This window comes from Nesoenas mayeri (assembly GCF_963082525.1).
Source record: "Nesoenas mayeri genome assembly, chromosome: 7".
NCBI classification, from domain to species: domain Eukaryota; kingdom Metazoa; phylum Chordata; class Aves; order Columbiformes; family Columbidae; genus Nesoenas; species Nesoenas mayeri.
Window position 1 is genome coordinate 39,287,253 of NC_137551.1, and position 24,062 is coordinate 39,311,314.

General features: G+C 47.3%; 1 protein-coding gene across 1 annotated transcript in view; it reads right to left on the minus strand.

The window, feature by feature from the left end:
* Positions 1 to 23,602, minus strand: part of TCERG1L (transcription elongation regulator 1 like) — a gene marked incomplete at both ends in the record, with an annotated part of 71,507 nt that extends 47,905 nt beyond the window's left edge. Inside the window, 4 exons of the mRNA XM_080348324.1 lie at positions 9,112 to 9,291; positions 20,611 to 20,791; positions 21,601 to 21,747; positions 23,309 to 23,602. Coding sequence (XP_080204450.1) covers positions 9,112 to 9,291; positions 20,611 to 20,791; positions 21,601 to 21,747; positions 23,309 to 23,602 — 802 coding nt within the window. The remainder of the gene's footprint in view (positions 1 to 9,111; positions 9,292 to 20,610; positions 20,792 to 21,600; positions 21,748 to 23,308) is intronic.
* Between the last annotated feature and the right edge of the window lie 460 nt (positions 23,603 to 24,062).

Genomic DNA, 24,062 nt, shown 5'->3' on the forward strand with positions numbered 1-24,062 from the left:
CGTCTGCAACTCAGAAAAAGCCCTTTATCTTTCTTTATCTTTTTCCTTATCTTTTCCATCCTGTGTCTGGCTCCTGCAGAAACATCAGCATCGCGCTTCGCATGCGCTAAACAGAGCTAAATCTGCAATAAAATCCTATTTAGCTGCTCTGGGGAAGCAACTATGGCACACTTAAAATTGTAGATTTTAATTAATTTTCCTTATTTATATTCTGGCCGACTAAGTAAGATTCATTTTACCTTGTTAAATTTATTTACACTCATATAGTGGGGCCTGATTGAGAAACACATGAAGTCAGCCAGAAAACATCCACTGACTCCTAACTGTGAGTGGTTAAAAAATACCTGAAATCTGCTATAAATTTGTTTCCCACCATTTAAGAGGCCGAACAGGCATAGCTGTTTTACTGGAATATGGATGATGATATAATAACCCCAAGCCTCCCATGGCCTGTGCCCCTGCTGGGTGTACCAGACCCCGAGTGTCCCCAGGGCTGGGGCACCAGGGCCACCAGAAGCGCCGACAGGTCCTCTCCAGGGAAGCCCTGAGCTCCCAAACCGCCTCATCTGCTCCGAGCAGCCCATGGCCAACAGCACAGAACCGCTACGGTGCCAAGATCAAATCAAATAGCATCCTTAAATTATCTGAAGGGCGTTTTTGTGGCACGGAGTTTTCCCGGTTCACAATTGCGTTAGACAAACTGTTTAGGAGAAAATTAACAAACTGTAGAAAATGCAGAAACTCCTAGCCTTTCACCAACTCATTGTATTTCAGGGAATGCTGTGAAATCATTTCCTCACCTAGCACATCATCCTGGCCATTCTCTACCAGAAGGTCCAAGATTCTGCAGAGGCTACAAGAAAAGATCAATCCACCAAGACGACAGAATTTCTTCCTCCATCAGGCGTTGGGTTTGCTCCAGGTTTACACAGCACGCAGAGCTGGTTCAGTGCCTCCAATCCCCATCAAACACTGAGAGCACATTGGTTCAAATCCATACTACAGCTTCATTTTGCAATATCAAACTAAAGCAGAAAATAAAGTTGGCTGAATGTATTATGAAAAATAACTAAATAAGGAAAAAGTATTCATTCATTCCTCTTCTTGTCAATAACATACTTAACATTTTCTCCAGTGCAGGAGTAACACAAAGTACCATCCCTCCTGTTGCATCTTTGCACCTTTTACATGGACCTCAGCAAAACCTGCTCCTTTTTACCACTATCAAAATCTCCCCAGTATTTCTGGTGGGTCCCGAGCAGCGGTTCAGAACAGGCGGCTTTGCACCATCCTACCTTGAGCTACATTGCAGTGCAGTAACGTCACATCATAACTTTATTAAGCCGTGGCAATGCAAGCAAAGTTCCTAATGGTTTAATGGCATAAATGATTTTAAGGAAACAACAACAGCAGGCACCAAAACAATGTGTTCCTTCATCTCTGGTTTAAAACTCACAATTGCAAACGATAATTCTCGTCTTAATTCTCCAAGTATCAGCAGCAAGAACTGCCCAGGTCTGCAGCACTTGCTTGTCTCTCGAACGGGGAAAAACCCCCCACAGGTATTTTAACAGTGTAAATGCTATTACTAACTTGTGAAATCTGATTTAAACTCTCTGTACAGCAGTGCACTGGCATTTTTGGAAGGAAAAAAACTACTACTTGTTTTAACAGGCAGTTAAGCATATAGTAAATGAAGTCTGACTTGCATGACATTTACCAAGCAAACAGCTGGGCATGAATGAAAGGATTTGGGTTGTTTGTCTTTTCTAACGACTACATGAAATATTTAATTACGTTTTTGCAATTGTCAATATCTTGATATTACATTCAAGACACTGAAGCAGTTTCTTCTGGTTCTCACTAGAGAAAATAGCTGTTTACCCATGAACACAGCATCAATGAAGCAGGACTAATTAGTAACTGATCCCAGCTTGGCTGCAGGATTCTTGCAAGAGAGAAGATGAAATACCATCGCACTACATTCCCTCTGCAAGTGGATTTTTACCCTGCCAGAAGATCTTGCCTCTAGTTAGTCATACCAGTGATATTCCATGAAAAGAAGGATTAGAGATGTATTTTTCTATTGATACAGAAGACAGACATTATCTAAAAGCCTTGGGAAATCACTGTCTATTTGTACAGACTGACTTTGTGAACCATAAAGCCAGTTTAGTCCATCCACATATTTGCACCAATAAATGTTCCATGATTGACTTTCTTTTTCAATGCAGACGATGTGAAAAATTTGCAATATGAAGGAATTCTGCCAGGCCTGCATCTCGTCCTCCCGCGACACGGTTGCCTTGCCCTTCGCACCAGGAACACTGTGCTGGGCCGCCCCAATTTTCACACAAACAAGAACCATCTTAGGAACCATCATCCCACTTCTCAGAGTCTTAACTGGGCAGCTGAGCACTTGCAGTTTCCAGCAGAGATTTACTGTCTGACAGTGGAAAATTGATGCTGATTTCAATGCGATCCCTGGCACTACTGAGCTCAGAACCCTCTGCACACTCACACCGTCCTTGCACGTGCCAGCACCGATATGAAACAGAATGGTAATTTTATGCCGAATATTAGCTCCAGTAGGAAGTTATCACTTTAATAACTATAAACATTCATTTGCTTGCTTCGTTACACGGCATTAAAGCTGGGCAGATCATTTACAACAAGCTTGTTAGAACTACTCAGTATTCAAAGTCAGGCCTGTTCCACGGCGAGATGCGCGGGACACCCGGGAAGGCGCGAGAAAAGCTGCTCAGGTAGATGAATATCACATTTCTGCCTGGAATATTTTAGTTTGCTTATTTGCTTTTTCATAAACGCTACTTCTTGCACCTAAAATCTAGGAACTCCATAATGGCTAGACTGGCTTAAATAGCAAATGCACAAGGAAAATCGTCAGTGAGTGAACCATGTTAATGGTGGGAAACGAGCACCTGGGGAACCAGCACCCACAAGAACAGAGGGGGAGAGCCCAACCGCGTCAGCTCGCCAAGCCTTTACTCCCTGCATTACACTGTTTAATTAAGCTTGTTAAGAAAGGAAAGAGAAGCAGCTGTAGTTTCCACAGAGGTTGTACGAATTTCCTCGCCCAGCAGCTGGCGGGTCCACCCCGACCGCAGCAGCTGGGCACCGGCAGGATATGCGCAGGGCAAAGCCCCCGTAACTAACTCGCTAAGTTCTTAAATTCCATCCACCAGGAAATATCTTTCTTAGAGACAAATTTTATCTCGCCATGCTCAATCTCACCTACAACAACAGTAAGAAACTCAGGGGGGAAGATACTAGGCTGAGCTTAAGGGTTTCCCAGGATTAACTCTGCTGTCATGTCACCTTTCTAAGTGCTGGGACCGCTTTGAAGTCGCCATCGCCTCCGTTTGCCGCAGAGAAGAAGCTGTTTCTTTCAAATAAAACACCATAAAAATAATTGAGTAATTGTTGTTCTGCAAATGTGTTTTATATCAGCAGCCTTTGCTAATGAAGCAAGCTGACAGACACAGGAGAGAGCACCGAGGAAAACGCTGGCGTTAAGAGCTGGTTTTAACATAGAATGTTGCCTGGCCGTTAAGGTACTGATAGGAAAAATACTTAGTCACTTCCCAGCTGTTCTGTGGCAGGCTTAAACATTAAATCTAAACCATTAAATAATTCTGAAAGCAAGGGAACAGGTGGCAAATGGTTTCTATGGCAGATGGTGCCTTTTTTAATATTTGTACTCACTGCTAATTTACAGAGTCCATAACCACAGACTCACATCTTACCTTTTGCGCTCGAATAATTAAGAAATCCTATGTGAGGGTAAGAAAATAATTACCCCAATTCTTAGCACAGTAGCCATGAAAGTGGTATTAGAGACCACTAGGTATCCCATACCTGAATTATCCACAGAACTGTTTACATTCCCACAGTTTATTGCAGTTTGTTTTTTTTAAGATAGGGTCCTCTTCAAAGACTTGGCTGGATAGTGCTGGAAAATTAAGTTTTCTCTTTACCAGCAGAGCAAATAAGTGTGAAGATGCATCCTAGATCACCAAGGAGCTGCATCTCCACAAGCTCCTATTTAGTCTTTATGTTAATGCTGGCATGAAACTGAAGTTAACAGCACGGCTGACATTAAATATTTAAGGGAACATTTTGCCTGGTACATGTATGAGCAGAACCAACAGTGGATAAAAAAAAAAAGAAGAAAGGGAAAAAAGGAACAAATAACTCAAAGTGGAGCTCCAATGGTATTGCTGGAGCCTTTCCATTTTAGTCAATTGATGCAAAAATGTTTTTTTTAGTGCTCAGCAGATAACACAGAATTATTGTACTAAGACATGTACCACTACAGAGAGTTTCTGAACAGCTCCATCCCCAGGTACACGGGTTTTCTTGCAGTGAGTGTTCCCACGCACAGTCCCCAAGATGAGACCGTCCCCAGTAGGGACCATCCTGTGCTGAACAAACCCCATCTGGAGGGAGAACCAAAGAGCCAGAGGTGGTCCCCGGGGACAGCCGCGATGCTGCAGGTCTGGCCATGCCCCGGCCGGGGCTTCTGCCAAGAAACGTGACTTCTTCTAAAGCAGCATTGCTTCTAACACTCCTGCCGCCTGTCAACCATTTCACTTACATCATGAGGTACTCTAGAAAAAGGATGCGCAAGAGGATCATTTAACAACAGAGCCAGAAAAGGTTCAACGCCTTCTGGGATGCAAAACTTGCAGAAAGCAGCAGTTATGCCCCAAAGTTTGTGGTGCCATGTAGCAGTTAGTGTGTCAGACTCAACCCGCTGGCTCCCTCTGCTTAAGGGTGATTTTTCTGTCCAGGGATAGGAGCATTTGCTGGTATTGAGGGGTTTTTGCTACTAGGCACTAATGATTGAAGCCCATTAAAGAGAGCGTTCATGCGACTACACTGGATACACAAAGACGTTTGGTGAACAGCTTATGGTTGAGGCTTATCTCAAGTCATCACAGGGAAAGTGTAAGCTGAAATAGCTCTGTCTTATCCTCCAGGAGCTGCCAGGTGCCAACTGCAGGGTGAGCATCCCAACTGATACACAATGTGTTCACCATCCCTCAAGAGCGAGCCCTGGCTGAGCCCAGCACAGCCCTCCCTCCAGATCCCCTGAGCTCTAAAACAAAGTCAAAACGGTGCCAAAGAATCCATTTTTATCATTGCCGGAGCCCACCAATGCAGCACGCTCCCAGTTTGTGGGAAACAGAACAACAAACTGAGACAGGATTCTACATTCTGGTGGAAACAAAATAGAAAAATGTATCTGGCGATTGTACAAATACCTCACAACTATATTACAAAACTGGTCATCACAGGTAGAGACAAACAGTTCCTCTTGACTCCAGGGTATTTGATGTTTCCATAAATTCATTTCATCATTAAAAGTTTCTGCGATCAGCGTGGTGCCATGCTAATACCCAACAGTAAAGACGATTCAGAAGCTTCTCCCATCCCAGAGCCAAGGGACCAGCACATCCCACCCTCATCCACTTACCCCCAGGGCCAAAGACCCAGCAGGATCCTACCAGCACCCTGCACCTGGATGGGCTACGAAACTTTTTGAACTCCCCAAATATCCCGCACTCTATTATAGCTCTACTTCTCATTTTCTTTTACAAAATGTAAAATAAATTGTATTAAAATGAGCTTGTAAAAATCACCGCTGTACCCTGCATACTTCAGGTTCTCCTTAATTTATGGAATTCAAGGAAGCTCCAAAAATTTCCCTCTGTGAGGCCGGAAAACCGCCGGAGCCTGGATGCTGTCCCGGCAGCGCTGCTGCCAAACCTCCCCAACAACCGCCTTGTTTCACCAACTTGCTGTTTCTTATTAATTCAACACATCTACTCGTTAGGCTGGCAAAGGTAACACAGCCAAACCTGTAAGGCTACAAAACTAATCATATTAAAAGGCCTCCTTCATAGTAAATATTCAATTATAAGATTATTGATTGAACAAACCGCTGTGATTAGAAACACGGTACTGCACAAGGTGGTATTATAATACCAATCTCCAGCATCATCAGTTAACAGTGTAAAACCAAGTACACAATGTTCAGCCTTATAGGCACCAATATACATGAAGACTGAAGTTGGAACTAATTTAATCTTCTGTTTCTTAAGTTCATTTCTATTATTTGACCATTGCCTGCAGAAATTTTAGAGAAGAACACAGAAAGTTCATTAATTACCATGTTACTTTATAAATCACACACGGATCAAGAAAAACAAGCTAGCCCAGGGTCCCCAGATTACGATCTCTCCGCGATGAACTTCTCTTTAAGAACAATAAGTCATCTTCAACAAACGCCGATGCGCAGATGTTTTTAACCGAGATGCCGGCAGGGTTATGAAGCACGTTCCACACTTGGGATTAGCTGTACATTAGATTACACCTTCTTGATGCTTTCCCAGCCATTAACTTACACGGCCATAGAGACATTTATTTTTGACAGCAGAGCGCTGCCTTTGGCCAACTGACCGTTTTTTCCTGTAAACTCAGTTAGAACCAGCTCCAGCTGTTTCGGCAGCAGAGAGCAGGGGCAGCCCCAATGCACCCCAAGCACACGTGGGGTTGAAAGCTTCTGCATGGCCTTTTTCTCCATTTTCACACCTACCAAAAGCCTGGCTCCTCTGGCACCCCGTTTGATGCGGCAGCCCCAGCTGCATCCCAAGCGCACCGGGATGCTCCTCCCCGGCCACCCAGCCCTGCTCCAGCTCCTCATCAAACCGGTGCTGGCAAAGAGAACCGTTTAAAACCCAACACCTTCGAGTCCTCTTCTCCGCCAGCACAATGAAAAGCAATTTCATAAAAATGTTTTATGTAAGGCTTTGCAAAGGCACCGGCCTTCCCTCCAGAGATGGTGATTAATAGAGAAAAATGGTTAGCTGAATCTCAAGTTTATTGTACACAGACTGGGCACTTTCAGGCTTTCTTTTCTAAAAAGCTACTATATATTCTGTAGGAGAAAACACCCAGAAGTGTGTGGTTTACTGTGAATGATTGATAATACCATGATTGCTCAGGCACTCAAAGCGTGCTATTTGATAGCCTATCATACACTCATTCGAAAGGAAAGCAACAATTATCATGGCCTGACATGTTTATCATTGCAGAGCTGAGCCGGTTATCGAAGCGGTAGAGCTTCCCGGCATTATAATATTCGATCATGTCTAACACGCTTCACGCAGAGCTCACCCCGCAGCTGTAAATCAGAAGTCCTGCGGCAGCTCCTTCCCATCTCACCCAGCATCTCAGCCCGGGGAAGAACACATTAGGCATGTAATTCTGCTCTTCAGCACTGATAAGGAATGAGATTGTTCCCCTTTGGGTTTTCCTCTAAGATGCTCACTTACAAACAGGCAAAATGGTTTCTGTGGGTCAAATAATAACCCATGGGAAGCAGCACCAACTTCCTGCCTATCGCAGGCATTAATCTGCTTTCTGCTCTTATTTCAGTCCCAATCTTCGGCAACAAAGCCTTTGTCAACTTGTACCTTTCTTCCTACAGGTCAGTTTGCTCTTCAGACTCCCCAAACACAAAACCACCGCCGTACGCCCTCGGCAGGCGCTTATCCGGGAGATTCTAATGACTGCTCAACAGGAACAATAATTACTGAGATGCATTTCTCATTAAAAGATTTCATCTGAACACCAAAAATCATAACCGCATACCTTCCGTGAAATTCAATCTGCCTGTATCTTGCTGTGTTACACTTCAGGTACCAAAAAGATGGAAAACGCACCCTAATTCAAATTTTTAACTTAATTGGTATTTAACATTTCTAAATATAGCCTTAAGCATCCAAAGTACGGTTTCAAAAACTACCATAAAGACTTTAAATCAGAGTTCCACAGCAAGTCCCGGATGGCACAGAACTTCCCCAGCTGCCATATTCACAACACTGATACACAAAGTGATGCTCAGAAAATAGTGATCTTGCCAGTAAGCAACCACACCTAAACCTATCAGAAAATAAACAAACACAAAAACCGTGGCTACATTTTCCCAGCATATTTTATAAACACCCAAACAATCCACTTCAGTCTTAACCAAATATTATTGTATCTTAAACAAATACCTTTCAGCTGCCAACACTGTAACCTGCGGAGCTGCTGCAAAGACTTGGTGCCACTAAAACCACATTTTCTTACACTGAGATGAGAGAGGATGCAGCTCAGTTCATCTACCACCTGGAAACGTCACAGCAACACAACCATTGCAAATGGACATGGAGTTCCAAACGCACTTTTAACACACAATTTCGGAGATTGTCTCTAAACCGCACCAGAAAAAAACAACTTTAATTTCAGATGGCAGCAATGCCACCTATATCACAGAATCCCAGAATGTCAGGGACTGGAAGGGACCTCGAAGCTCACCCAGTGCAATCCCCCCATGGAGCAGGAACACCCAGATGAGGTTACATAGGAAGGTGTCCAGGCGGGTTGGAATGTCTGCACAGGAGACTCCACAACCCCCTGGGCAGCCTGGGCCAGGCTCTGACACCCTCACCGGGAACAAGTTTCTTCTCATATTCAAGTGGAACCTCCTGTGTTCCAGTTTGCACCCATTGCCCCTTGTCCTGTCCCTGGTTGTCACCAGCAGAGCCTGGCTCCATCCTCCTGACACTCCCCCTTTCCATACTGATCCCCAGGAATGAGTCCCCCCTCAGTGTCCTCTTGTCCAGCTCCAGAGCCCCAGCTCCTCAGCCTTTCCTCACACGGGAGATGCTCCACTCCCTGCAGCATCTTGGTGGCTGCGCTGGACTCTCTGCAGCAGTTCCCTGTCCTGCTGGAACTGAGGGGCCACAGCTGGACACAAGATTCCAGGTGTGGTCTCCCCAGGGCAGAGCAGAGGGGCAGGAGAACCTCTCTGACCTACTGACCACCCCCTTCTAACACACCCCAGGTACCATTGGCTTCCTGGCCACAAGGGCCAGTGCTGGCTCATGGTCACCCTGCTGTCCCCAGGACCCCCAGGTCCCTTTCCCCTATGCTGCTAAATATCCCCTGAACATTCACTGAAATTTGTGCCCAGAAGCCTCTATCCATGGCAAATAAACACCAAAAGCTGCTCACTGGTGTCACCAGGAGTGACCTTACCTGGCAAAGGCGCAGCCAAGAGGGGGATTTTGATGGGGCGGAAGGTGAGGAGGTGGCAGGGCTGGCCGGCCGGCCCCTGCGCGGCCTCGGGCTCCACCGACACCAGCGCCGTGGTGGCCGCGGTGGCCAACGCCAGGGCCTGGCTGCCACCCACCGCTTTGAGGCTGTGCTGGCAACCACCTGCGGAAGGGAGAGACACACAAGAGATTTCGGTTTTAATCAGAAACCAAGAGATTTGAGTAAAATGACATTTTTGGCATTCTGAATTCCAGCGCAAGATGGAACAAGAGCCTGCAACATTTCCCACGCAGCCTCCGCTTTCCACGTCCCCCTTAGTGAGACGCTAAGTTTTGAGTTTATTACATATTTTCTGAAAGCCCCTTTCCTAACCATTATTCTTAAAAGTCCTAGCTTGTGGTTGGCGCATTTTTAGATATTAAAACCCCATACATGTGAAAATATCATTATAACCTAGAGGGACAAGACAGTAGTGAGTCATATAAAAACTGCACAGAGTTATTAAATTTAAATAAAAAAGTCAAATATTTGAACACATTGGTTGCCATGTTCTGCAGCTCCCACAGTTTTATAACGATGCATGGCAGCACTTATTCTGATTTTTCCTAAATATGAGTTGTCTGATTGCAAACCTGCAGGTTTTTGTTACTTGCTATATTAACCATCCCACATCACTATCATCAGCCCAGCTGTTGGCCCATATTATGTACAAAACCACCCGAATTTTCCAAGTTTTACGTACAAGTATCCTTCATCTTGAAAACCCACCATGCGGGAAACTTCTGGTGGTTTTATGTGGGGACTCAGAAGTCCCACAAATCAAGGCTCAAACGCACTTTAGACTGTGCAACATTTACCTTTAAGTCTAACAAGCTTATGGGGAAGACCTTCAGAGCTCAATCTTGGCTAAATACGTTAAATAAACAAGAAGATGAGTAGTAAAAATCTTAAGGAGAAAACCTAATTTGACAAACACCAGCTGTTCCTCCCTCTACACTGAGCTATGCATTCAAAAATTAAGCCATCATTAGCTTATTATGTCATTCAGCAAATGTTTTGAGTTCATGTGGAAATCCTTCAGGCAATAAGAGCCAACTGTAGCTCTGCAAAAAAACATTTAAAAAAAAATCACTATTTGATCAGACTCCTCACTTCAGGCTTTCTGTGAGCCTGCAGATATTGTCCCACATCCAGCCCTGTGAGGAACAAAGTGACTTGGCCCTCGACCGGTGCTGGGGAAGTGACCGCTGGGGGGTGATGCACCTACAACTTCTGATTTCAGATGCCAAGTGCCGGTTTGCCCCCAGTTAACACTGGGGAAAGACTGGGTCAGGGGGTTTGGAGAGCACCCGCTTTGGTTGCGGCTAATTGGGGCTCCCGAGGATACCTATTAGACTCACTTTGGCAGCTTTGCTCCTATACTCTTCAAAAACAATTATTTGCCAACAAAATCAGCTCTGTATTGGCAAAACAGAAGTCAAATATTTTCATTACGCATCACAAAAAAATGTCTATTATTTCTACTATATATATGTCAATGCCAAGAAGAATTCACTGAAAACAGCTGCATATGCACTAATTAAAAGGCACACAGGCAAAAAAGCCCACAAATACTAAAGTTTTCATCACTGAGCCACAGAGAGATGAAAAACAGACGATTGTGCAACAGTCACAATTGAAGTAATAATAAAAAAAACAGTGTCCAATTAATCCAACTGTTCAATGCAAGTTTTTCGCTTATTCCCCTGAGGACTAGCCCAGCCCACTAGGTTAGGTTTAACACCTGGCCTCCCACTAGGTTAGGTTTAACACCTGGCCTCCGCAAGCCTGCGCTCATTCCTAACTCAGGCTGCCTGCAACTGGGAAAAATCCACAAAACATCTTCTGTTACCTTATGAAAACTCATCTTTTCTAGGCAAAAGGACCCTCCTACTGGCTTCTGACAGGGTACACGAGCAGAAAGGTTGTTTACTTCTCGTTTGATTCTTTTGTTTTGGAGAAGAAGATGTGATTTCCCCGCAGAGCCCGGGAAGGCAGCCCAATAACAGAAGCCTCGGTTGCTCCAATAGCCCGAGTCTTCCAGATGAGTAACGCTCCTGAAGCAGGGCTTCCTCATTAAAGTTTCATCAAATCCCTTATTAAAGTTTCATCAGCCAGTTGAAAGAGAAGTTTGGGTGATTTCCCCGCCTTTGATGAAGTTCTCTCTCCCTCTCTCCTGCTAAATAATTCTGTACAGAAAGGTCTGCCCCTGTCACGGTTAGTGCTGGAGAGGAGAGCACCGACTGGGGGCTGGGGCTCATCAAGCCGTTTGCACTCAATTGAATAATTATCTCAGCAGTTTATCAGCCCCTAATGTAACATACCATTTGCCAAAGCAATAGGAAGGTGACCCAGGCCGTGACTTATTAAGAGCTCAGGACCTGCATCTGCACTCAGCATACCTGGAGGATTCTTCTCAGAAACCCACCTGCTTTTGCAGTAAGCATTATTTCTAAATTATAAGTAATGTTTCAAAATGAGTAATATTTCCAGAAACTTCTTGAAAGGGTTTTTTAGAATCATCATTAATCACCCCACATTCACACGAATTTCAAGAGTCAAATGCCATGAAAACAGTAGTAAAATACTATTATCTATATACCCTTGAGAGGAAAAAACAATCCTAGCAAAGGCAGATTCCCCAAATCTGTTTTTGCCAAGTCACACCACATTTTGGAGAGTAAGGTAACACTTGTCTGTGGGAACATTAACAACAAACCCCATTGGAGCATCTGTCCCCAGCCTCCCAGCTCCACTCTTCTCAAGCACACACATGCTGGGGAAACCACCGAGACATGCGGCACATTTGATGTGAAGCAACTGAAGAACAGGAAGCAGCTGAAGAAGCAACAAGAGGTTATTCAGAGATAATTCACAGAGAGTGGGGAAGGCACTGGAACCAGCCAGCAAGCCCAGCAGCAGGGACCAGGCATGGTCCCCAAACACCTCCGTGCTGCCTTTCACGGGACAGGGTCCCCGGGCACAGGTGGAGGAGGAGCTGGTCCTGCTGTGCCTTCTGTTCCCGCACAGCATCGTCCGCAGTTTGGGAATTGTACCCGAGTGCCTGTTCTTGATGAGAAGACCCAAAAGCCCCAAACCCCTCAGCTCCAGAACTGCCCTGTGGCTGCTGGCACTAACACATTAATCATTGAAACTAGGAGATTTTCCTCCTTAACAGAAAACACTCAAAAGAACAAATTATTTAATAAGACAAAAGTAAAGACTACTAATACTTATGAGCTATGAACACCCACTCCTACCCAAAAGGGTAATTCAGGACCTTCCTTTTCAGATTAAAAAAAAGTTACTGGTATTGGGAAAACCTATGGTACAGATAACATAATGAATTTTAAATTGCACTTCATTATTGCAGCCCTTCAGTCCTTGTCTTCAGTTTTGCCTACAGGAAAACAGCTTTACCAAAGGGTTATGAACACCTTTCCCAATAGACCCACATTAAAAAAATAACAGAGGAAAAAAATTCAAGCAGGTTAAAGACCTTTTGAACTTTTTGTCTCTCTTGGAGAAAAAAGTAATAATACATATGAGCATAATGTTCCCTTTAACTTTTTTTAATATTCCAATAAAAGATGGGGTTTTGCTTCTCCTTTCAGCCCACGAGCTGCTGCAAGTGCCCATAGGCCCCTGTGAGCTCTTGTGCGTCAGCAAACCCTCCGTGGGCGAGGACCAGGGACCCAGCGCAGACACCGACCTGCCTGGAACAGCCAAACGGCACAACTGGAACACAACGGCATTCCCCCTGCAAGGCGCTGCTCTGTCTCCGTCCAGCTGAGCACCAAGCGTACGGAACCACACAGCTCTTGCTTTCTACCAAAGCTTTGCCACCCACACACCTCCTTTTCACGGCCGTTGCCCATGTTAGATTAGGACACCAGAACTCAATGCTACTGGGGTAAAAAGCAAACCAAACCAAAACAAAAAAAACCAAACCAAAACAAAAAACCCACCATGTGTTGAGTAGCTTCCTAAGGGACCTGAAATGTATATTTAAATAAAAAATAATAATAATAATTTGAAGGGTTTCAATTTACATGTGCATGCTCTGGAAGTCATTTAAAATTAAACACCACTAAATAGCAGTTAAATACTTTGACCCCAGAGTTAGCAAGTTAGTGATGCTGAGGTCCTGAGCCTCTCCCATAGAAGGATGTGTTCAATGCTCTCTTCTTTTTAAAGCAATATGCAGCTCCTTATTTTCACTCCTAAGCCAGCTGAAGCCAACAGCCCGGCTGCCTGTGGCCTGCGGGTCTGGGGGTGGCCCCGTGCCCACCCCAGCCTTGGGCACCGCGCTGCTCCGGACCTGCCTCCAGCCAGCAATGCACAGTCCCAGCTGCTATTGAAATATATATATATGTATATAAGTATATACACATATATATATATATATAAATAAAATTCAAAGCCCATCATTTGTGAATAAAAAGCCATTTCAGAGATGTTCGCTGAATCTCAGCTGATGCTACCCAAATCAGTGACAGGACCGGAGGATGTGGGGGTAACACAGCCACAGAATGAAGTCATTGAGTTTTGACAAGCTTGTCAATTTGTCCCATGTCACAGGACAGATGTCCCATCAGCTTTTGCTGCCAGATGGGTCGAGAGCCACCATGGCAGCTCCATCGCACCTGCAGCCCCGTATGGACCAGCCCAGCAAGGAGGAACCAGCTGCCGTCAAACACCGAACGCTGCTTCAAAGAGGTGTGAAAAAACGCCTCCAAAAGAATGAAAATAAAATAAATTTACAAAAAAAAAATGGAATTCTTGTTTGTTATCCCTTATTCCCTTTCCCTTCATCTGCAGCATCTCATAGAAAAAAAAAAGAAACAAAAAAATTGTTCCAGACGACAGCTCTTTATTAAACTTATTAGGCTGTTATCAATATTAAAACTGACAACAACTGTCTTGGTAGAAGGAGAAGAGAAAAGGAAGCAAACCCAGGTGGTTGAAATAGGCAGAATGCACTGTCCTGGGTGCATCCTCCCTCCTCAAAGATGAGCCATGAAAGGGGGAAAAACAAACACGAGGTCAGAAAACGAAAACAAACAAACCAGCCAAGCAAACCATGCAACAGGGCACAAGTGACAATTTAGGGAAGAAAAGGAGCCTTTTCTGCTCGCTCTGCCCGTTCCTGCCGGCCCAGGGGAAGCGACCGGCGCTGGTTGCCCTGGCCCAGCTACAGCCGGATAAGGAGAGGAAAACATCTTCTGGGCAGTATTGGAGCCATCAGTTACAAATCCTGGAGTCCTGAAAGCCTACCTGGTGGACCATTTGCAGAGCTGATAAATATGAGTACCTCCGTGTAAAAAATGATAGCGAGGGTTAAAAGGCCTGCCCCCATGCAATAATGTCCCCCATGCAATGATGTCCAGCCATTGCAATGTCCTCCCATGTAATGATGCCCCCCATGCACCAGGGCTTGGCACCAATCCTGATTCTAGTGGCGGCTTCCAATGCCTCTTGGGAGGATCTTTTTCCCAAGCACAACCCCCGCAGACCTGCAGCACAGGCACCTCTAGCACCACTATCGATACTCTCAGGAGGCAAATGGCCGAGAACCTGCTGGTCCCGCTGCCCAAATTGCGCGTGGTCTGGGACGTCAGCTCCCGAGCAGCATTTACCCATCAATAAATGAAGCAATGGATTGACTTAAATAGCAGATTTATCCTAATGCAAAGGAAAACATATTGATATCCCCATCTTCTGTAGCCCAAAGGGAGGTAAAAAAAGCTTATTGCCTTTTGCATTTGTAAACTCCAGCTCCTGCACGAGGCTGCCGGGAAGAGCAGCACTAGCAGCTCGCTTTTTGCTCACATGCAATAAATAACAATACCTGGCTCCTCACACACAGGAACAGCCTCTGCAAATCACTGCAAGAGCTGAATGTCTTTGTAATGAGGTCTCGGGGCCAGGCAGGACAATATTACAAAGGGGTCGGAACCACAAGCCTTTCCCATAAACACGTTACATGTAGTTTTATTTCTATCATTAAAGTGGAAGAAAAACCAACCCTTAACTTGCCTGGAGCTTTCACTTGATTTGGGTAGGTAACACAAAAAGCACTAAAAAGCACTAACTTCATAAGCAAACCAAAACCTCTGTAAATGCTGCGATTAAAGTCAAGCATTCCCAGACATTCAAGAAAGTGTTGGTCTCTACAGCGCCCGAATGCTCCACAAATAGAGAGGGTTTTCATGGCATTTCAGGGATATTCAGGTTCCTGCAGTGCTGTTCTTGGTTTACAGAGAGGGAGCCCTAGCACATGCACATTAAATATCAAAGAACGTGATTTCAGAGACCCAAAAGCTGGCTACTTATCTCCACACATGTGCTTCAAACATGAAGTTTGTGTTTAGAAAATACAGATGGTCAGGGGTCCTGTGTCAAGTATTTCAGAACCATCAAAAATATAAGGAAGTGGAACCCAAATTTTACAGAAAGCAACCACATTTCTTCATGGATTTATAATGTCTGCGATTTAAACTGATATTACCTAGAAAGCTGTATCTGTACATATATCTGCACCTGCATATAAATTCTAATACTAATAATTGCTATGAAAAATATTAGATCAGTTTTGTAAAAGTTAGAGGGATCAAAAGCAAAAAAGATCCTAATGGGAAGGATCAACATTTTAATCTCCATAAGCAATCTGATGAAAGAATGCCTATGAACTCTGCATTCTGGTCCTTCTGATTTCAACACCAACGGATGAAAGAGCAAAGACTGCTTTGGAGAGAGAGACAGCATGGAAACATAGAGGCAGCAACGAAGACTCGACTTAACAGAAAATATTTCCTATTGGAAAAATCATTAAAAAAAAAAGAAGAAAGAAAATAAAATATCTGATTTAAGAGGACTACTTTCCTTCAAGGAAACCAATAGGGAAAGTCTTCATTCCAGGTTAGACAGCCCCTGTTACACATGAAGATACTCTGAGCATTTTGTTAAAGACAAGACCCATCAGAAGGTTTTCTCCTCCCAGGCTCCCACTCTGATGGGGCCCCCAAAGGACACTCGAGCACCCCCTGTGTTTGCCATCAAACATTCTGCTGCGTCCACCTCTGCAGCTGTTCCTGGAGACACCCCTGGCACCAGGGCCAGCACAACACCCCGATCAGCAGCGTAAGGCAACGGATGCTGAAATGTGCATTAAAAAATATAGATGCTCTAATGTTATTTCCCTTTGCTCCGATCAGAAGTGCAGGAGGCAGCACCCAGGCTCCATCTACCCAACACCCCAGCCAAAGCTCCTGCACCATAAACACTCTCTTTTCAAGGTTACACAAGGCTCCAAATTGCTGCTGAGCAGCTGCCCACACCCTTCACCCCTACAACATCTGGAGGGCACCTATTCAACAAGCCACTGGCAAGATCTACAGCAGCAACTTGCGTTGCCATGCGGCTGCAGCGCTGGTGGTGCCAGGACCTGGGTCTGGTGGGGATGGGAATTCCCTGTCACAGGCTGAGCGGCTCTCGACAGAATTCCTGGGTCTGTATGGAGATGACTTGGCAGTGTTGAGTTAACAGCTGGACTCGATGATCTTAAAGGTCTTTTCCAAACAAAAAGATTCAATGAGTCCATGATCTGATCAAAGGACAATACCCTGAAATTAGCTGCAAAGTATTATGGTCTTCAGTAAGGATCCTAGGTAATGACCATTATAGAATCATAGAATCGTTGTGGTTGGAAGAGACCCTCAGGATCATGGAGTCCGACTGTTCCCCCAGCCCTGTCCCTGCCCCATGTCCTGAGAACCTCATGTCCGTCTGTCCAGCCCTCCAGGGCTGGTGACTCCAGCACTGCCCTGGGCAGCCTGTTCAATGCCCCACAGCCCTTTGGGGAACAAATTGTTCCCACATCCAACCTCAACCTCCCCTGGTGCAACTTGAGGCCGTTTCCTCTGCTCCTGGCGCTTGTTCCTGGGGAGCAGAGCCCGACCCCCCTGGCTCCAAGCTCCTTTCAGGCAGTTCAGAGATCAGAAGGTCTCCCCTCAGCTCCTGTTCTCCAGCTGAACCCCCAGGTCCCTCAGCCGCTCCTCAGAACACAATCTGTTACTGGTTCTACTGGCATGCCCACAAATTATTGGGTTTAGCATCACACTGGGGTTTCTGCAGAGCCAGCAAGGTGTCAGTCCCTGCAAACACTGAGCCTGGGCGATATGGGACTGTGCACAGTTACAGGAGACACCGACTCACCGACCTCGCATTCCATTGTCAACCTCAGCAAGCAGAAGGCAAACAGGGATTTCAAGGGCTATAAGCTGAAAGCCACCATCTCCACCTAACAAAACCACTGCATTGTTGAGCTCGCTGGGGACGCTTCCCGGCCGCCCCACGCGGGCTCTGCTCAGCGTTCTCCAGCGCAGCTCCCAAAGCCCTCTGGGGAGCTCCGCTCCTCAAGAGGTGACAACATGCTACGTCTGTATCTCCTGCTCCCCCTCGCAGGAGTCTGCATGAAAGCCTCGTTCTCCAAGGTTTCCTGGGAAAACCTTCTCGAACACACCAATAAGAACACCCACCTTGCAAGGAACCACTGTGAGCAATGCCCTGGGGAGCCAGGAATGCCAAACTGCAAGAATGTACCCTCAAACGGTTAAAAAAAGCATCAATAATAGTAAAAATCACTGAATATCATGTACCAGAGGGCTACAGCTTTCATCTAACAGGTGCCACCAAGGGGTCCTGACGGTGCCCTGTCCCCGACGTGCAGCAGCCAACAACCACATGTGCAGGACACAATGTCCAGAACACAATGTGCAGAACGCACAGGTGCCACACGGGCACATCTCACCTGGGACCAAACCAGCCCCGACTTCATCCGCACGCACAGAGCACAGCGCCGGAGACAAAAACATCAATCCTTGCTCTGCAAAAACATCTAGGCACTGCTTCCTCACACAAAAACGCAGTATCCAGTAGACATAAAACAAGCTATCATTCCTAGGTGGGGAAATAAAATGTCACTGTTCGCTTTAGATACACAAAATGGTAAGCACATAAATACATGTTTTGCAATATGCACGAGAATAATAGCTGCTTCCCTTTCTTACAGAAAATAACACCTTCTAGTAGTTGGGGCTCGCAGCTGTTAAATTATGTGCAGTACCATTTGCCAAACTACAATGCCTTGTTCCTTTATCTTTGTAACATTGCTGATACATTGAGAAAACAATTATATCATTACCGATAACTCTGGAAGGCAAACCTGCCCTAAGACAGGCTTTCCAAATGAATACAGCTGCATAGCATGCAAAAAGCTTATTAACTTCTCAGTTTAAACCACTTAACTAAGCAATTTGCTCTCAGTATTTTTATTACTCTTCATATTAAGTGTAAAGATTATATAGGAAATACTTCAAGTACTACCATAACACTTCCCAGAAACAACTTCTGCTAGTGGGCACAGACATTGCCATCCTGCGGTAACGCCAGCACCGCACACGCGGCTCTGCAAGGCGCTGGTGTTCACTGGGTCTGCGCCGACCGTGTCCATCGGAAAGAAGATTTAAAGAGGGATGGGAAGATTTAGAGAGGTGGTCGAGGGTCTCCATGCTCCTCCCTGCACCTTTCCCACCCAAACAGGAGCTCAGGGGGCTCTGGAGAGGCGGCAGCCAACACTGAGCATGCTGCTGGAGGAAGAGTTGGATCCACCTAAGATCTCTGAAAACAGGCTTGAGTGTGCAAATATTGTCCTGGGGGTAGAAAATCTTCTTCACTCTGTGCTACTTACAGCCCACAAACGTGGCGTCAGATTGGGAATGCCCAGGCACTCTTCCCTAACCCACTGCCAGGTACATGCTTGCTTTATGTCTGAAATACTGTGTGGGACAAAACATGTTTAAAACAAACCAAAATATTATAAAGATACATAAACAAACAATGGGTTGTTTCTCCCCTACACAGAATGCCTCCCTCAGCATCGCGCCTGTCCTTAAAACCAGGCTTTGAGCAGTGGCTGCTGCCGGGAGCACAGCTGGGTGGTCCCCACAGCATCCCTGGAGGATGCAGCAGCTGTGTGGTCCCCACAACATCCCTGGAGGATGCAGCAGCTGTGTGGTCCCCACAGCATCCCTGGAGGATGCAGCAGCTGTGTGGTCCCCACAGCATCCCTGGAGGATGCAGCAGCTGTGTGGTCCCCACAGCATCCCCGGAGGATGCAGCAGCTGTGTGGTCCCCACAGCATCCCCGGAGGATGCAGCAGCAGAATGGTCCACACGGCATCCCTGGAGGATGCAGCAGCAGAATGGTCCCCACAGCATCCCAGGAGGATGCAGAAGCTGTGTGGTCCCCACCGCATCCCTGGAGGATGCAGCAGCTGAGTGGTCCCCACAGCATCCCTGGAGGATGCAGCAGCATGATGGGGCTTTGCCCATGGCAGCTGCGTCTCCCAGCGCTGCTGAGCGGCTCATCAGCCCAGCATCAGGCATCTCTGGCAGGAGAGGGCAGCTTGCTGCAAGGGGTTGCTACAACATCAAACTATGGAACTGATTTGAGTGGTTGAACACCTTTCAGCGCAGAACAATATTCACTGCTAACTAATCTGCCTGGCAAATGGACCCCACCAGTAAGGATCTCTTCCAGTAAGGATCTCTTCCAGCACACGCTCAATCTCTGCATTACTGGCAAAATACAAGAAATCTTCCCCTGTGCTATACAGCTGCAAAACAAGAACTTTACAGGGCAAAAACCAAGGTAAGAAGGGCACTACTTTCAATTTAAGAATGGAAGAAACAATGACAGCAAGCCACTAAGAATATTCTAATTCTGAATGTAAGAATATGTGTTAGGGGTTTAAACATCAGCAGCATTTTACCTCTTAACCTGTTCTACAAGAAAACAGCTATTTCATGTGACTATTTTAGCACTAAAAGAGAGAGACTCAGCTTCACTGCCATGTATTCCTGTTCTCTTCCAAGTGCAAAGCTCAGCTCTCCTGTTAGCAGCTGGGACATATGTGGGTTACACAGATTAACAGAATTTATTTCACAAATATTGCTGTGCATAACCGAGTCTTAATGAGATGATGGGTAAACTACTCTTCCGCACTGATAGCTGTCTACACAGACCACACCAAGTTCTTCAAATTAGCAGCCAGTAAAAGAATTATACATGAACTACGTTGGCAATTTCTTGATGGAAAAGAAACCAAGTATGTTGGGACTGGCTGGCCTCTTCATTCCAGAAGTCAACAACCAGCTTTGGAATAATCAGTTACAATCTTCTATAGCTACACATGGTCTTTTCTTTCTTTAAAAGTAATTTAGAGGATAAAACACATTTTGCCATCAAGGCTCAGATCAAGCAAGAGATTTTGAGCTGAATGGAATGAAATAGTTTACAGAATGGCTGATGCATCTCTGAGAGACGCATTTGAAAAGACAATAAGAAAGGGAAGTACTTCATGATCTTTGTCCTACTGACCTGGTAGGAGCTGAGGTGCCAGCACCACGGTGGGAAGGGGCCTGGAGGCAGCAGCTGGCCTGGCTATGGCCATGGCCACTTGATTTGTCAGCAACAGAGGCTTCTCATTGCCCTGGAAGAGTCTGGAGTCCTCAGGATGTATCCACGCCGAATCCAGAGCAAATGCGTTATTCAAGTAAATCTGTCCAAAATGAATTAAAAAAAATAATGTAAAGGTTTGAGATACAAAATTCAGAAATAAAGTGACAAGAAAGTATCTGTAACTCAATATTATTATAATACAGACAGTGTCTCCGTTCAGGGACAAATTAGCAAAAACAGATTGATCTCTGCTCCATAAATGTTGCAGGCTGCGTTTAGCTGACCGTTTAAAAATTAACCAGCTTATAACACAACTAGTGAGCTGATGCAGTATCACAAAAATAAAAGAAGAGTTGAAAGCAACTGTGTCCCAGCCACAGCTACTCCGGAGCAACCCACCTGCAGTGAGAGACCGCGCTGCCCCTGGAACGGGACACACGGGGCCGGGGGGACACGGGGTAAAGCCACAAAGCCTCACTTTAATTACTCAGGTGGTAAATGTACAGATATGGGGAACTGTGTGCGGGATGAGGACGCAGGACCGTGAGTGAGAGCCTGGCACCGGTACCTGGCCGTGCTCACGGTGATGCCCTTTGGGGGAACTGCCAGGAAGAACAGGAAAACAAAACACTCCCATAGTAATATTAAAACATTCTAGTCAATGTAATAGAGATTAATATTAAAGCTATTTTAGTCTTTTTATTATAAAACTTCAGAAAAGTGACGATGTATCACTGCGGATAGGAGTAGCCTCCTCCGTTAACCACCCCTAAACATTTCTCCTCCCCTGGGTTTTGCCTGACAAACTCCCGACCTCTTGCTCGCCTTCGCTATTCCCAAATCCCAGAACAGCCCTCAGCATGTACACTTCAGCCTTAAAAATACTTCAGCCACCAAGATCAGACTCACTTTGCAGCTCGGTAGCCTTTTATCCATCCAGTTTTTCCCAGCATGAGGTGGAACCGTAGATGTGTACACAGGTGGGAAAACAGGAACAAACTCCACGCTCGAAGAAGGTGAAAATCCTATGACTGGAGAATGAGCTCCAAATATCCACTTAGGGGAAAAACACAGGAAGGAAAGTTAACCAAAGGATTTCACTCAGAGAAAATCAACGTTTTTCATTATTTCCTAATTACATAAAAGTACAGAAAATTTCAAACATGTCTCTTCAGCCCAACAACCATTTGTGCTTCTTTAGGCACTATACGGTGAGTGACACATGGCACTGGCATTATAAACCGCTTTAGAAAGCCAGGAATCAGTAGCCTGGCAGTAAAGCAGGACTTGGCTAATGACTGCAAGCCGCCAGGGAAGCTCCATTTTTCCTGTGCTCAAACAGAAACTCACATATAAAACAAAAACATCACTAGAAAGTGGTTTTAAAATTCGTCTGGAGGCAAATGAGAACAAAAGGAAGTGTCGGAGACGTATTTTCTCTTAAATTCGTCTGGCAAATGGGTTCCCACAGTAAAACCATCTCTGCAGTTTATTTAAGTGGTGTCACACTGGGGAATCATTGATGTTAGCGTTTCATCAGACCCAGCGCTACCTATTTTCTCCCTCCCGCTCACTCTGCTCCCAAACCACAAGAGACGCTCGTGCCCGAAAAGGCTGGAAATCTTCACATGAAATCCAGCGGATACCACAGTGCTCAAATCTGGTTTATTTTTACTTCTTTCTTGTAAAAAATGAAAAGACCAGGCAAACCTACACATCTAGCTTCCGATATCTCCATCTGTAACAGGATAAACACTCCAGCTGAAATGCTTCACTATTTCAGGCAGTCTTACGACAGCAATTAATAATTGAAATATTCATCAGGGGAAGCACTGACGAGACAGATTGGTTCAACTGACATGACTCAAAACTTTACTCTTTATGAATATTCAAAAAACCAAAACACTTGACATTACATATGACTATACAAGCATTGCTGAAGCGATTTTTTATTTCCTTTCTGGTCTGTATTTGCGGAAAACGCACCCTGCAACCGGCGGTTACCGGATGACGGAGACGAGACCGCCCGGAGGGACCCGCGGACCCTCTCCCAGCCCTTTTCTTGCGCGATAAAACCCCAACGCAGGTTTCCATCCGCCCCCGCCGGCGGCTGCCCGGCACAGCGGCGCGAGCGCGGCCCCGCAGCGGGCAGGGACCCGGGGCGGCGGGCAGAGATTCCCCCGGGGCGGCGGGCAAGAGACCCCTCCCGGGGCGGCGGGCAGAGACCCCCCCCCGGGGCGGCGGGCAAGAGACCGCCCCCGGGGCGGCGGGCAAGAGACCCCCCCGGGGCGGCGGGCAGAGATCCCCCCCGGGGCGGCGGGCAAGAGAGACTCTCCCCGCCCGGGGCGGCGGGCAAGAGACCCCCCCGAGGTGGAGCCCCCGGCACCCCCGCCGCTCCGTGGGCGCCCCCGCCGCTCCGTGGGCGCCGGTCCCGCCGCTGTCCCCCTCCCCGGCGCTCCCACCCCCACGGGCGAGCGGCTGCCGGCGCCGCGGCGGCCGGAGGCTCCTTCCCCGGGGCTCCGGACAGCGGCGACGGGAAACTTCTGCCCCCGCGGCGGACCCCGCCGAGCCCCACCGGCCCGGCCCGAGCTTCCCCCCGAGTCCGAGCGGCCCGTACCTGCCCGTGGAGGAGCGCGGCTCCGTGCTGGTCAGCGGCGAACAGCGGCAGGAGCGGCTCGCAGGGGACGCGCCAGCCCGGGCCGGCCCGCAGCAGCGCGGCGGGCGGGGGGGGTGCGGGCGGCGGCGCCGGCAGCAGCAGCGGGGGCGGCGGGGGAGCCCCGGCGGCGCCGGCGACCCTGACGAGCCCCGCGGCGGCCGGGACCACCCAGGCCCAGGGGGTGGCCGGGGGCTCGGCGGCGGGAGGGGGCCAGAGCAGGGGCGGCGGCCGCTTGGCTGCGGGAGCCGGCAGCATCCTACATGGCACGGGGCGCGGCGGAACCGGGCCGGGCAGCCCCCGCTCCGCACCGGCACCGCCGCCGAGTGAAACTCCGGCTGGCGGCGGCGCTCCGCTCTGGCTCCGCCCGGCGGGGGGGAGGGGGGCGCGGGGCGGGGGCCGAGCTGGGGCCGCCCCGGGAGGGGGGGCAGCCGGTAACCGGGCTGGCCAACCCCCGGAGTCAGCCCCCCCGCCTGGGGAGCGCCCCTTCGCTATGGGGAAAAAGAGGCTTTTGAACATCACATCGCATTAAGGTTTGTGACCGGCGTCTCGGGTCTCCCTGCGCCCCCGCGGGGGTGTCGGGGCAGGAGCGGCGGGGTGGGAGGAGCCGGGGGTATCGGGCGGGCTGGGCACGGCGCCTCTGTCCCTCCCCCCGGTACGGCCCGAACGAGAGAGCTGCTCCGGGGAACCAGCGTCACCCCATGGACGCCCCTCCAAC